This window comes from Macrotis lagotis, chromosome X, assembly GCF_037893015.1.
Source record: "Macrotis lagotis isolate mMagLag1 chromosome X, bilby.v1.9.chrom.fasta, whole genome shotgun sequence".
NCBI lineage: Eukaryota > Metazoa > Chordata > Mammalia > Peramelemorphia > Peramelidae > Macrotis > Macrotis lagotis.
Window position 1 is genome coordinate 400,916,760 of NC_133666.1, and position 13,590 is coordinate 400,930,349.

The 13,590-nt window shown below is 30.9% G+C and overlaps 1 protein-coding gene across 4 annotated transcripts in view; it reads right to left on the reverse strand.

Annotated features, from left to right (window-relative positions):
• The window catches only part of HNF4G (hepatocyte nuclear factor 4 gamma), a 176,455-nt gene that overhangs the window by 15,172 nt on the left and 147,693 nt on the right, over window positions 1-13,590 (reverse strand). For 3 of the 4 annotated variants that reach the window (XM_074199528.1, XM_074199527.1, XM_074199526.1), the window contains 2 exons: window positions 4,849-5,020; window positions 2,436-2,530 (listed from right to left, as the gene is read on the reverse strand). In XM_074199528.1, coding sequence (XP_074055629.1) covers window positions 2,436-2,530; window positions 4,849-4,994 — 241 coding nt within the window. In that variant the 5' untranslated portion in view covers window positions 4,995-5,020. Of the gene's footprint in view, window positions 1-2,435; window positions 2,531-4,848; window positions 5,021-6,728; window positions 11,494-13,590 lie in introns of those variants that run through there. The other variant, XM_074199525.1, reaches the window with a different exon arrangement.

Sequence of the window (13,590 nt, forward strand, 5' to 3'; positions counted from 1 at the left end):
GGTCAAAGAGTAGAACATATTCACTGACAGAAGATGTGAGTCATGGAAATTATAAAAATTTCTTTTCTTCCTGTGACAAACACTAGAGCAAGAATTGGAAATAAAATAAATCTATACTTATGGTCATTTAAAGACTATAATCTTATTTCTCCTTGGGGAACCTCAATTCTTGAGTTTCTTAAACATTAATGAAGGAAAAAGTTTCAAGCAGGTGGCTTTTTTTCTCTGAACTCTGGAATCGAAGGGAAAAGAAGATTTTTTTGAAGGCTAAGGAATTTCAGTGACTAAAACTTGGATCCCCTGCAAGAAACCAAGCTTAATACATTTATCTGAGGAGAGGGGAAGATAAATTATATAAAATTATATTTCCCAGAGCTACTTATTCACATTTAGGCATAGAAGGAGAAAGAAGTATGATGAAGGATTATATTAAGCCATATATGTGCTGAAAGCAAAAAGAAAATGAATCTTGGCATCTTTTAGATGCAGTACAGACAGTCACATCACCTTTATTCAGGATGATACCTTTCAGTCTCCAAAGTCTTTCACTTGAATCATTGAGATAAGTGATTTTTAGAGACTTAGATTATATAGACTGGCTGACTACTTTACAGAATGATAGATAAAAGATGAGAGAGAGAGTCATAGAGAGACAGAAAGATGTGTGTGTGTGTGTGTGTGTGTGTGTGTGTGTATGTGGGTACAGATGTAGGTTTTTTTTTCACTCTTTGCTATGAGATCTAGTATTAGATGATATAATAAAATAAACCTATCTACATAGCAGAATTTAGAAGAAGCAGGCCCAACATTACTAGTTAATATCACACAGTAGAAAGGGTACTACTGCTTCAGCAACCAGAGCGTCTGCATTTGAATCTTGATTCTACTAATTATTCTATGAATTTACATACTTCCTTAACTTATGTGGGTTACATTCTGCTTATTTTTAAAATAAGATGTTCTGATTAGATAAAAGAGAGCCCTTACAACTCTGCATCCTATGGTATATTAATAATAAATTATATGAGGCAAGATGTGGCTTTTTGGTTCTTAAGAAGTCACTGTTTATACTAGCAAGATTCACAAGTTTCATTATTATTAACGAGAAATTACTGGTAGATTGTGCCTTTTCCCCCCTGAAATACTTGTTAAATACAAGAGAAAAAATTTATTATAATAAGGATAAATAAGAAAGTGAATGATTGTATTTTGAGTTTCCTTTAAAAGCAATCTTTAAATAAAATTTTAAAAATCTAATATTATGGGAAACTTTTCATTCTAGATTTATCTTCTGAATAAATTCCAGACTATATTATGTTTTTACAAAGTAATTTTCATGACACTATACAGAATGCTAAGCATATCAACTTGTAAAACATTCTCATTGGAATTAGTACTTACATAAGAATTCTAGGCAAAGTAGAAGTTATGATATCCATTTTATTGTAACACAAAAGAAATTATTTAATTTTACATTCTTAAATATTTAAATACACATATAACATAAATGAACATTAAAAATTGAGTGCTTTAACTTTTTTTAAAGAAAGTATGGTGAATGAGTAAGGTTGATGGTGAGACTGGATGATAATCATTCAAAAGAAATCAATTAATCTCTTAAGCTAGTATGGTCTTTTAGAAAGACTTTTTGGTTTTGTTTTTTGCAAGGCAAATGGGGTTAAATGGCTTGCCAAGGCCACACGGCTAGGTAATTATTTTTTTTTTTTTAGGTTTTTGCAAGGCAAATGGGGTTAAGTGGCTTGCCCAAGGCCACACAGCTAGGCAATTATTAAGTGTTTGAGACCAGATTTGAACCCAGGTACTCCTGACTCCAAGGCCGGTGCTTTATCCACTCTGCCACCTAGCCGCCCCTAGAAAGACTTTTAAGGAAAAAAATTTCAAGTAGAAGAATGTTATTACTAAAGGTTATATGCTTTTAATTTTCTACCTTCATTTTCTTGGAAGATGACACTGTGCTGAAAAAAATTATGTGAAATTTGGGGAATTTAAGCAAAGTTCCAAGGATAGAAAAATGAATATTCAATGACTTTGTCAAATTTATCTCTTGGGGGGGGGTGGAAATTATTTGGTTAAATGCTTTTGTGAAAGTAATAGAAAATATTGTTCCTATTATAGGTTTTCAAATGCTCTGATTTTATTTAACACACATGTTTTTATACATAACATACTAAAAATGTAGGAAAATATATCAGACAAATAATTTTAAGTGTATTATTTAAACCCAAAGTGAACTATATTATACCATTATTTGAAATAAAGAAATAGGTGATTCATGTTTTTTAAAAGCATGTTGGTAAAGTCACCATGCTCAACTGATAGAGTAATTCTGTCTTTTCTTTTTCTAACACTAAATTTGAGACCTCATTTGGGTGATGATTATGTTGCTAGGCATATTCTGACAAAATAAATGTTACCTTCTTTCTTCATTCCTGCTCGAAAACACTTTTTTAAACGACAATATCTACACTGATTCCTCTTGTCTTTGTCAACAACACACTGTCGGCTGAACCTATTTCATTGAAAAAAACATGATGAATTATTTATTCTTATTAAATTCTAGGTAATAGGAGTGCACTACTTAGAACACTCTATGTGTAAATATACATATATACACACACATGCATGTGTAGCACTTACACATTATTAAAATTAAGCATATTAAACATTTTATTAAGTTTAAATATATAGTATATCCATATTAACCATATATATAGTATATAAAACACATATATTAAACATTGTATTCATAGATGCAAAATGAAATGGGATACAATGCAAAGACATAGCCATTCCTATTAATTCTGAACTGCCTATAGGATACCATGACCTTCCCAGATTTGGAAAATATAAGTCCCAACCCTCATGGAGTCATTATAATGAGCTACAACCATCCCATTACTCATATAGTTACTGCCAAATGAACATGAGAATAGTCTATATGAGTCATTAAAGACCTTAAGCTTCCTCTCTTATGATACTAGTAAAACAGAGATGATCCAGCATCACATATGACAAAGGAACAGTGCTGAAGAGCAAGTAGTGGACTAGGAATAAAAGATTCTTATTTCAAATTTTGTCTCCAATTTTCATTGTCAGCTGTATGATGATGGAAAAAGTACTTAACTTCACTAAATTTGTTTGTAAGAAAGTAGTATATAATTAAATATTTGTGTGTTTGTTTACATAAGTAAAATTGTCTTTGTCTCAGGCCAGGAAGAAAAAAACTATTTAACTAACCTGGGTGATATATTTAATAAGGTCAAAAGAATCCACAAATGAGATACTTCAGGTGAATAAAATTCTAGGTTACTAATAACACCTACTAGGGAAGAGAAAAATTATCATTCTGCAAATCTAGAAGTGACAGAATAGTTATGATGGAATAAAGCTGAGAAAATGAATTGAAATGACAAATATTTTCCTATATTTCCTGTGCCTCACAACCCTTCCTCATAAAAAAATTCTAAAATCCAAACTGAATGAAAATATAAAATTTATCCAATTTCAAAAATCATTTGCTTTTTAAAAAACTGATTGATTCTATAGGAAGCAAGAATAGAAGGTTTCATAAATTAAGAATATTCATTGTAATAACCATTATTTTTGTTTTAGAGAGAATTATATTAATAAACTTCTAGGGGATCATTCCACTCTTGCCATTTCATGATATTTAAGCCTAAAATTGTTTCAATCGCAATGGTCTAAAGAGGTATATATTTCAATTTCTTCAATAAATAACTTCCTGGAAAGTTAGTTATGATTTCAGGGAGGAGGAGTTAAAATTAATCACATTTCACATTTATTAGGATAATTTCATATTTAAGGTGATCCTGTGATAAATTAAGTAATCACTCTAAAAATTTTCACTTCATATCTACATTTTTAGATAAAACATAACATTATATTGAAAAATATTTTTAATTAAGCAAGAAAACTTTTACTTGTGAGAAAAAATTCATTTTTAAAACCATCATGACATATTTGAAATGCAAAACAGAATTCTTAGTAAATTTCTTATTTTGAGAAATGAATATTAAGTGATTTTAGGCACAAAGTAATAACATGGTGAATGGAACCAAAGTAAAATGAAATTATTTCTTTGAAAGCATTTGATTGGTTCCCAAGATGGCATAATCATCTTGAAATTGCCTTTCATCAGCATATTTTTCTTATTCTGATCTCACCTTTTTTTTTTCAAATGTCATAAATTTATATATCACAAATACAATATATACACTCAAGAAAACCTGGTTTAACTAGACAGCCATACTCTATTACTATGTGTCAATTTAATAGGACTAATAGTTCACATTAACAGGAGTTTTGTTTATTCTCACTAAGTTCCTGTGAGGTAGATATCATTAATATTTTTATCCCTGTTTTACAAAGGACACTAAGCCCTAGATATATTAAGGACACACTCTAGATCCATGGGAAGTACGAGTCTTATTATTCTTTTCACATAAATATACTTCTCCACGTAAGAAAAATGTGATAAGTCTCAGTTACCTAAAATTTTCAAAAGTTGACTTGTAAATTTTATTTATTGGTAATCACAATTTAATGTGAATAACACCAATTTACTTGATGGTAGAGGAGATAAATTTTGCCTTTTGGGTTTAAAAGTTAGCATTTTTTCCCTGCATACTAACAAACTATAAGAGTATTATATCTTTGGTTTTTAGATAGACAAAAATACAGTGTATACAAGCTACATTTGCCTCATTACTATAGAAGTGTTTTTCATGTAAGCCTAGGAACCTCTGAAACTCATATGGTATATTTCTATGTTAAAGTTAATTCTGCTAAATGACACATTTCAAGTACCTGCAGGAATAAACATGACTCTTTCGAATGCTCCGTCTGAAGAAACCTTTACAGCCATCACAACTTGAGGCACCATAGTGCTTTCCAGTGGCTCGATCTCCACATATGGCACAAAGACTGTTGACCCCATTGTCTGGAGTATTCATGCTGGTTTGTTCAGTGGCCGAACCGTCTTGTAGGGAAGAAAATAGCATACTCTAATTGAAATACATGGCTTAAATTGATTTCATCAGCAAATTTATCTCAACTTTCTTCACTTTTTAGCCAAATATTCAATACGAATTTAGAGCTATTTACATTTAGATAATAATAAACCAGAAAATCACATAATTTTCAAGCTAGAAAGAGCTTTGGAGATTTGCTTTCTGTGTCTTTCGTTTTGCATATGGTGAAAGTAAATCCAGAATAGTTCAGTGACTATTCTAAGGTCACAGTATAAATTATGAAACAGAGTTGGAACTAGAACCCAGGTTTTTCAGCTCCCTCTCCAGGGTTCAACCTACTGGGCTATATTGCAGACTTAAAATCATTTTAAAATATTTTATGAACATGTAAGGCAATATATCCACAACAAATCTAATGTTGATGTGGAATCTAAAAAAAAAGTAAGAAATATAAGAAATTAGAATTTTTTTCAATGAGAATTTCTAATTAGAAACTTTCTTAGCATCATACTATAAGTACAATAAGTATTAATTCCTTTTTCAGCTAGAACATTCTGACAATGAAAATAAGTATCCTACTGTTAGAAAAATATGCTTTTTGTGACATTAATATATTTTCTTTTCTTTAGAAAAATTGCAGAAATTAGATATAAAATTCTAAATGTTGCTTTGGCTAAATAGCCTCATACAGAGTATATTATCATGTACATTATTCATCACTACATGTATTGACTTATAGACAAGTAAACAACTAAAATTTAAATGAAGAACTTCAGTATAAGCTTATTTAACCCACATTATTTTCTGTTTTTAGAAAAAAATATTTAATAAAATCACCTTTAAGAGAACATAATTTTTCAATCACTGATTTATGTTTGATATTAGATTTATAATTATACAGTCTTATATATGCTAAGGTATTAAAATTAGAATATTCATTTTCATCAACCTTGAATTCCACACAAATACCCACAAATACTCTGACGACCTGATGAATTATAACTAGTTAATACAGTTAATAGAATTATAATTTTAATACCCTTTTCAACGGGACTGTTTATTTGATAAAGCATACTGTCAATATAAAAGATGACAAAATTCCATAAAGATATTTACCAGTAGTAACTACAGTCTGATTTAAAGTTAAAATGTTACACTAGTAAAAATACCAAGAGTTTATTGTGGCTAAACATTAGCTTGTAAAGAGTCATTCTGATAAAAAGAAAACTTTAATCCCTTCCATATTATTGATCTATAAAAAATAAATATATTTTTGTATAGTGTTTTTTCATTAAGAGCATAGGAGACTTCTAAGAATGATAATTAATGGACCCAGGTAATCAGCAAAATCTCTAAAATATCTATGAAACTGTATTCTACATATAAATGTCTAATGTTGCCCCACAAAGTTCAGTAATAGCCAATAATTATTACTTATAGCTATCATCTAAAGCCTGCTTTTCCTATCACCATCTAACTACCTTATAATAGATCACTGTAGTTACTTTATTTTCTTGATCAGTGATTTTCTTTTTGAAATAAGACCACCTGCCTTGGTTTTTGTGATAACGTGTAAAGACCCAGATTTGTTACTATAAAAGTAGTTCCCACACTCTTCACTAATACAATATACTACTACCAAGTTGTTTCACCCAGTTTAACTTTTCCTGTTAACCTCTTTCTTTATGACACATCAATGAGTAGATGAGAACTCACCACTTGAATTGTAGAGTATCTGCATAGTTTCAAACTCCAAAGTTGTATAAGTTGGGTCCAAAACTTCACTGTAATTTGCTATATCCATGTCCAGAATTGGTTCTGATCCCCTCATCATTGAATTGGAAAAATCACAAGAAAGTAGCCCCGGAGCTCCAGGGTAGATGGTGTGTGTGTGTGTGTGATGCCTGTTTTGCTTGCAATCCGTGATTGATCATCCAAAGTTAACTGTAACTTAGTGACTTATGTGCTGCAGTGGGAGGAGCTGTAAAACTGTAAACTCTATCTGCCTGGCATGTTCTACTTGGCTTTTTTTCCCTTCTTTTATGGTCTATGAAAGCAATTTCTTGAGATAATCTTGGAATGTTTCATGGAACGACTTGCCCTTATCAGAAATACTTAGTGGGCCAACAAGATTTCTTAAATTGATTTATAGCAAAAGATAACTGATGTCATTGACAGAAAGGTTGAAAAAAACAATTTTAGAGATTTAAACTGCAGTTTGAAGCATAAAAATATTCTGAAACTAACCAAGTTGATTTTAGGGCTACAGGAATAGTTTAGAAATTATAATTATCCATATTAAATCATATTTCAATCCAAGAAATCCTTTCAAGAATTGTTATGGTCCTAGTTAAATTTAACTGTCTATGATTCAAGGTGAGCCTAGAACTTCATGATTCTCTTGCCAGTTATGAAACCCAGGATTAAATGTTTCCACCTACAAAATGAGGATAATGGTTTTTAGCTTTTAGAAAAGGATTTGAGATTTTAAATGCAAAAAATTACTTGTTGTAAATGCTACACACACACACACACACACACACACATATGTTGATCAAGATGTCACAGTTATCATCATGAGAAGCAACAATGGAAGAGTAGAAAGGCACTGGTTTTAAGTTATGGAATATGGGTTCAAATCTTGAGCTGTTATAACTTGAATCACCTTGAACAAATTACTAAAGAATTGTTCAGTTTCCATATGTAAAATGAAAGTATTGGTCTAGATGGTGTATAAGGTCCTGAACAGTTCTAATTCTCTTATCTTAGGATAAAAATGAATTATATTTTCCATAGGAATTCAAAGTTTTAATTGTCTAATATTAATAGAATGATGATGGAGAATTTTAGGACCATCTCTGGTACAATATATATATAAAATCTCAAAGTATAGCATTAATAATAATAGATTATACTTTTTCCCTTCAATTCAATTCAAATTTTTGAAAATTTGAATTGTTCAGGATGTGTAAGATGATATCTTTTGAGCAATGGAGATACAATGACAAAAGAAAAAACAATCCTTGACCTCAAAAACCCTATGTACATCAAAATGAAGTATATTTTAACAAATGTTTTATTAATTTGCTAAATTAATTGGCATTTCAATTGTCGTTATTAAATTACTTTTGTCATTGGATCTAATGAAAATACTACACATTGTTCCTTCCACTAAAAATTAATTTTTATATTACTACCCTAATTTTGGTGGTAAAAAATATGATCCTACAATTATATGGACATCATAACTTAACAAATGGTCAGACATTTTGAAATCTGATATTCTTTTAAGAAATGAAAGGGAAATTGAAGAGAATAAATTTAATCCTTTCACTTTTTTATATAAGGAAATCTGGATCTGGAAAAATCCAATGACTTCTTCAAATTCAAATAATCAATATTTAGAAAAACTGGAAGTAGACCCAGTTATCCAAAATACTAAAGTCATGTTCTTTCTACTGTATGTACTAAGACATTTTGTTATAGCCATTTTAAGGGAGATAACAAATTTTGTGTGTGTGTATATATATATATATATATATATATATATGTATGTATATATATATGTGTGTGTGTGTATGCACACATATATAAATACTTCTTTTTGAATTAATATCAATATTACTTTTATTTCTTCTTTAAATGTGATTACTCCTCTCAGTAAACTCAATTAGATTAACTTCAGAATGCTTTTGAATGAGTAGGATAAAGCATGCAGAAAGTTTACAGTTTTATAGTTTATCCCTTTGCCGCACATAAGTTACTCAGTTACAATTAACTCTGTAATATTAAGAACAGACAGCAAACAAAACAGGCATCACATGCCACTTTAGAAACCTTGGACCACTTGCTTGTGAATTTTTCAATTCAGTGATCAGGATATCAGAACCAACTATGGACAAGAAGAAGGGAAATTACAAAGAAGTATTAGACCTGGATCAAACTACTTAAGTTATCTTTTACATATGTATGTATCTATTTCCATATAGAAAGTTCTAATCATTACATTTTATAACAAACATATTTTAAGAATTATTTAACAATTATTTTCCATCCTTTTTAGCTTCAAAAATGAGAATATAATCCAATATATAAATATCAGAAATTATTCCAAAACCTATCTGAATAAATAGTTGCTCAATCCTACTGATTCTACATTCATATTGTGCCCTCACATCAAATTTTCTCTCAACTCTCATAGACGCCATCATTGCTGTGGACCTCATCTCCTCTTATGTAGACTATTAAAATACTCTCCTTTGCCTCCATGGCTTCAGTATCTTTTTCTCTTCCTACAGCTACCAAAAAATTTTCCTAAGGTACAATATATTACCATAGCACCCCTACTCCAAAAACCTCAGTAGCTACCTATTGTCAACAGAATAAATTGAAAACTCTACAGTTTGGAATGTATGCTTCTTCAAAATCTAGGTCCAACCTATCTTTCTGGCTTTGTTTCACAATGTTTAAAAAATTACACCCATATATGCATATTGAAATGCTATCTGTGCTGCAAGCCAAACATGCAATCTTTTGACTCCATGCAATCTCAGTCAACCTACATGCCTATGAATCACTTCATCATCATCTCTCACTTTAAGATTTAGCTCAAGTGTCCTCCCCTCTATGAAACTTTCTTAATCCCCACCCCCTACACATCTATAAGATTTTCTTCCATTTTCCTTGAGAACTTTGCACCTTTCTTTTGACCCATCGAATTTCTATTATATTAAATTATCAATAATTATCATTGAATAATTATCAACTAATCTCTAGTAGAATATAAGCTCTTTGAAGGCAGAAATCTTAATTGTCTGTATGCATGTATGTATGCATGTGTATAATACACATAGATATATATATCTTTATATATGTATATACTGTGACATATAGATAGAAGTTTTTTAAAAAATGGAGGTTCAATCTCACCATTTACATACATACACACGCAAAAAAATCAGGTGTTTTAAAAAAATTTTATACTCACACACTAATTATAGCAGTAGTTCATTGTGAGGAACATATTTTGTGAATCAGATATTTTACAAAGGTACACTTAGATCTATTGCAGAATCATAATATTTAAGCAAGAGAAAGGACCATAGAGGATATTTACTTTACATAATACCTGAGGATTTCCCTCTACTATATGCTTGATGAATGATCCTATACAGGACCTTTCTTTGAGAACTCCATAGAAGCTCACTACCTTCTAACATAGCTCAATTCATTTCAGCATTGATATAATTATTGTATCAATATGCTCCTACCCACCATTAAATTCAGTCAAATTATGCTTCCTTGTAACTTCCAATAGCTTCTAGTTAGTCATCTCAGCCTAAGTGGAACAAAAATTATATCTTGTCAACATAAAAGCTTTTAAAATAGTTTAAAACACTATGTACAGGGGTGGCTAGGTGGCGCTGTGGATAGAGCACTGGCCCTGGAGTCAGGAATATCTGAGTTCAAATTTGACATCAGACACTTAATAATTCTAGCTGTGTGGCCTTGGGCAAGCCACTTAACTCCATTGCCTTGCAAAAAATTTAAAAAACAAAACAAAAATACTATGTACATCTTAAGTTTTCTCCTCTATAGGTTAAACATTTAACATATTCTTGCATGTGATGAACTCTTTAAAGTATTTCACTGTCTTGGTTTTTCTCCTCTGAATATTCTTCAGCTAATCAATGTCCTTCCTAAAATATGAAACCCAGTAGACACAGCAATTCAGATCTGGTTTAACTAAGGTAAAGACAAGAAGAAGAACGATCTTTCTTGTCCTCGACAAAATGTATTCCTTATTAATTTACTTTTGGTCCCATATTTAATTATACTGAAATTATAGTTCACTTAAATTCCTAAATCTTTTAGATGAACTTCTGTCATCCATTTTTCATTCATAAAACCGATTTTTGAGCCATGATGTATGTTACAGTCAATCCTATTGAATTTCAACTTATCAAATATATCCCAATGTCTTAGCCTATTAGGAATTTTTAGGAATTCAGACACTGACATATATATGTATGTAATGCTAGAATGCTAGAAATGTCTCAGTGTTATTCCATGTACAAGTTGGATGAAGGACAAGCACAGATTTCTAGGATACTCCTTTTAAGTTGATATTAAAACTGTAATGATGATCCTATAAGTCCAGGTATTCAACCAATTTTTAAACCATGTTGTACAACTACTTAGACCAGAATTCTTTATATTTTCCATAATTTGACTTTGTAAGATCAGTTTTCTTTTATAAATGTTCAGTAGCCATCACAATAATAATGAGTTCAATATATAGGCCAGAAATCACATTCATCCTTAGATCAATAGTTTTTAGTATGTAGAATATATTCTCTCCTCTCTCTCTCTCTCTCTCTCTCTCTCTCTCTCAAGAAGAACATTGAGCCTTTTCAAATCTTATGGCACTTCTTATATTCTCCACTACATGTACAATATGTATACAGATGTAATTAAACATAAATATATATACATATATATGTATATATATATATATATAATGTTTGTATAAAAGAAGTATAAAGGAAATAGAAATAAATCTTTGTGTTTTGCTCAGTTAGGAGATAGGAAGAAGCTTTTGAATAAATGAGAAAATTAGAAAACAACTAATTAGATATTTGATGACTGAAGAATGAACCCTTTGACTAATACTCCTTTTAGTCTTTAAAAAGCAAGCCATCTAACTCCACAAAAATATTCTCTATATAGTTATAACTGGTAGTTAAGAAGTGAGTCAACTTTGGAGAAAGAATACAGTTCTTGAGAGGTGAATCAATCTATTTTCCCTTGTGCCTCATTCAGAGTTCAGGGGGCTGAGAGAGGATTTCTCTCCCTTTCCAACTCCTATCAGCCATCATACACTGAGTAACTTAGCAAGTATGAGACTATGTGCATTGAGGGAATAATCATGAGGGCATAATGGGAAGAAAAAGAACATGAATTCTCTAATGAGAATTTTTGTGAGTTGCTTTCGTCATGTGTGAGATAGTTATGGTACCATGAATGAGCAATATCCCTGGAATTAGAGGACCTGGATCCAAATCTTGCCTCTAATGCTTAATATATGTGTTTAACAAGTCTACATCATTTGGATACACCACCTATCTCCTCAAACCTCATTTTCCTTGTCTATAAAATAAGGTGATTGCAATAGGTTTTCTCTTAGGTCTTTTACAGCAATTTGTACATGATCCTATTATCTGTATGAGTGTGACTGTATATTAGTATACTAATTGTTCTTCGCATTGATGCTGTCTACATTTGGGAAGGAGGAGGAGTACAATCCAGATTTCTTTAATGATAAGGATGTTTTGTGTTTTTTTTTTTAAATTTCTTATTCTGCTATTTTGGTAAAAGACTTTTTCTTTGAGTTAATTGTGCCTTCTGGCTAACTTCTAAGAGAAAATTCATTAACTAGAATATATACTCTATAGCTTTAGGAATGATAACCTAGGGGCTAGGATAGCTGGGTGGCACAGTGATTAGAGTACTGGCCCTAGAGTTCAAATCAGATATTTGATACTTACTAGCTCTGTGACCTTGTGAAAGTTACATAACCCCTTTGTCCCTCAACCCCCCCCCAAAAAAAAATAGAGAGAAAGGAATGATTACCTATCTCATTCCTTTAAGATGATATAGTGGCTATGCATATCCTGGGTATTGAAGATGTAATGTACAGGTAAGGGCAGTCTGAGGAAGGAGAACTACACAAATGTATATTTAAATGTAAATATGTTTATGTTCAATTTTCTCTGTATATACTTAAATTCCTAAAATTATAGATTTGAAGTGAGAAGGGACTTTTTGCAGACTGATTCCAGCTCCTTGACTTTACAGATAAAAATTGTGACTTGCAGAGAATCACAATGAAAAATCTTCTTAAAGGGGGATGTTAAACAAAATCTTTCTGATGTCTTATCCAGTATAAACCATGCCACATCTCCTATACTTCCAATCATAATTTTTAATAATGTTTCTTTGCAATTTGGGGATGAGGTTAGGAGAGCCACTGCATCAATGTTTTGCAAACTACTATCTCATATATTGAGACCCATTTGAGTTATTGGGTAAAGATGTCAAAGAGTGTGGGATTTCTTCAATTGATGTTAGTTCTAGTACAAATAATTCTATTACTGGAAATGCTGTTCATTGTATTATATTAAGATATCACTACCTTTATTTTAGTGTATTATTTGTTTTAAGGAGACAAAAGTTGTGAAGTCTTAATAAAAATATTTTTAAATTTAGATTGTCTCTTTAAATGTATCTACTGTGAGGTAGGAAAAAGATAATAGCTACAAAGATAGTATAACAAAGTTATAATTCTTATAAGATATATAGTATATATAAAGTCCCTAATTTAATGAGCTAAGATCTAGATTCCTAAATGGTAATCTACTATGGTCAGTTTGAATAACATCTTCCATGAGGGGAACAAAATGTCATTTGTAACTTAACTGTGACCTCTTGATTGAGAGGAGAAGATGTGTTTTTAGAGTCTGTCAGACCAACTGCTTCAAACTCCAAGGAAATATCACTTCCAACCAAGCAGTTGATT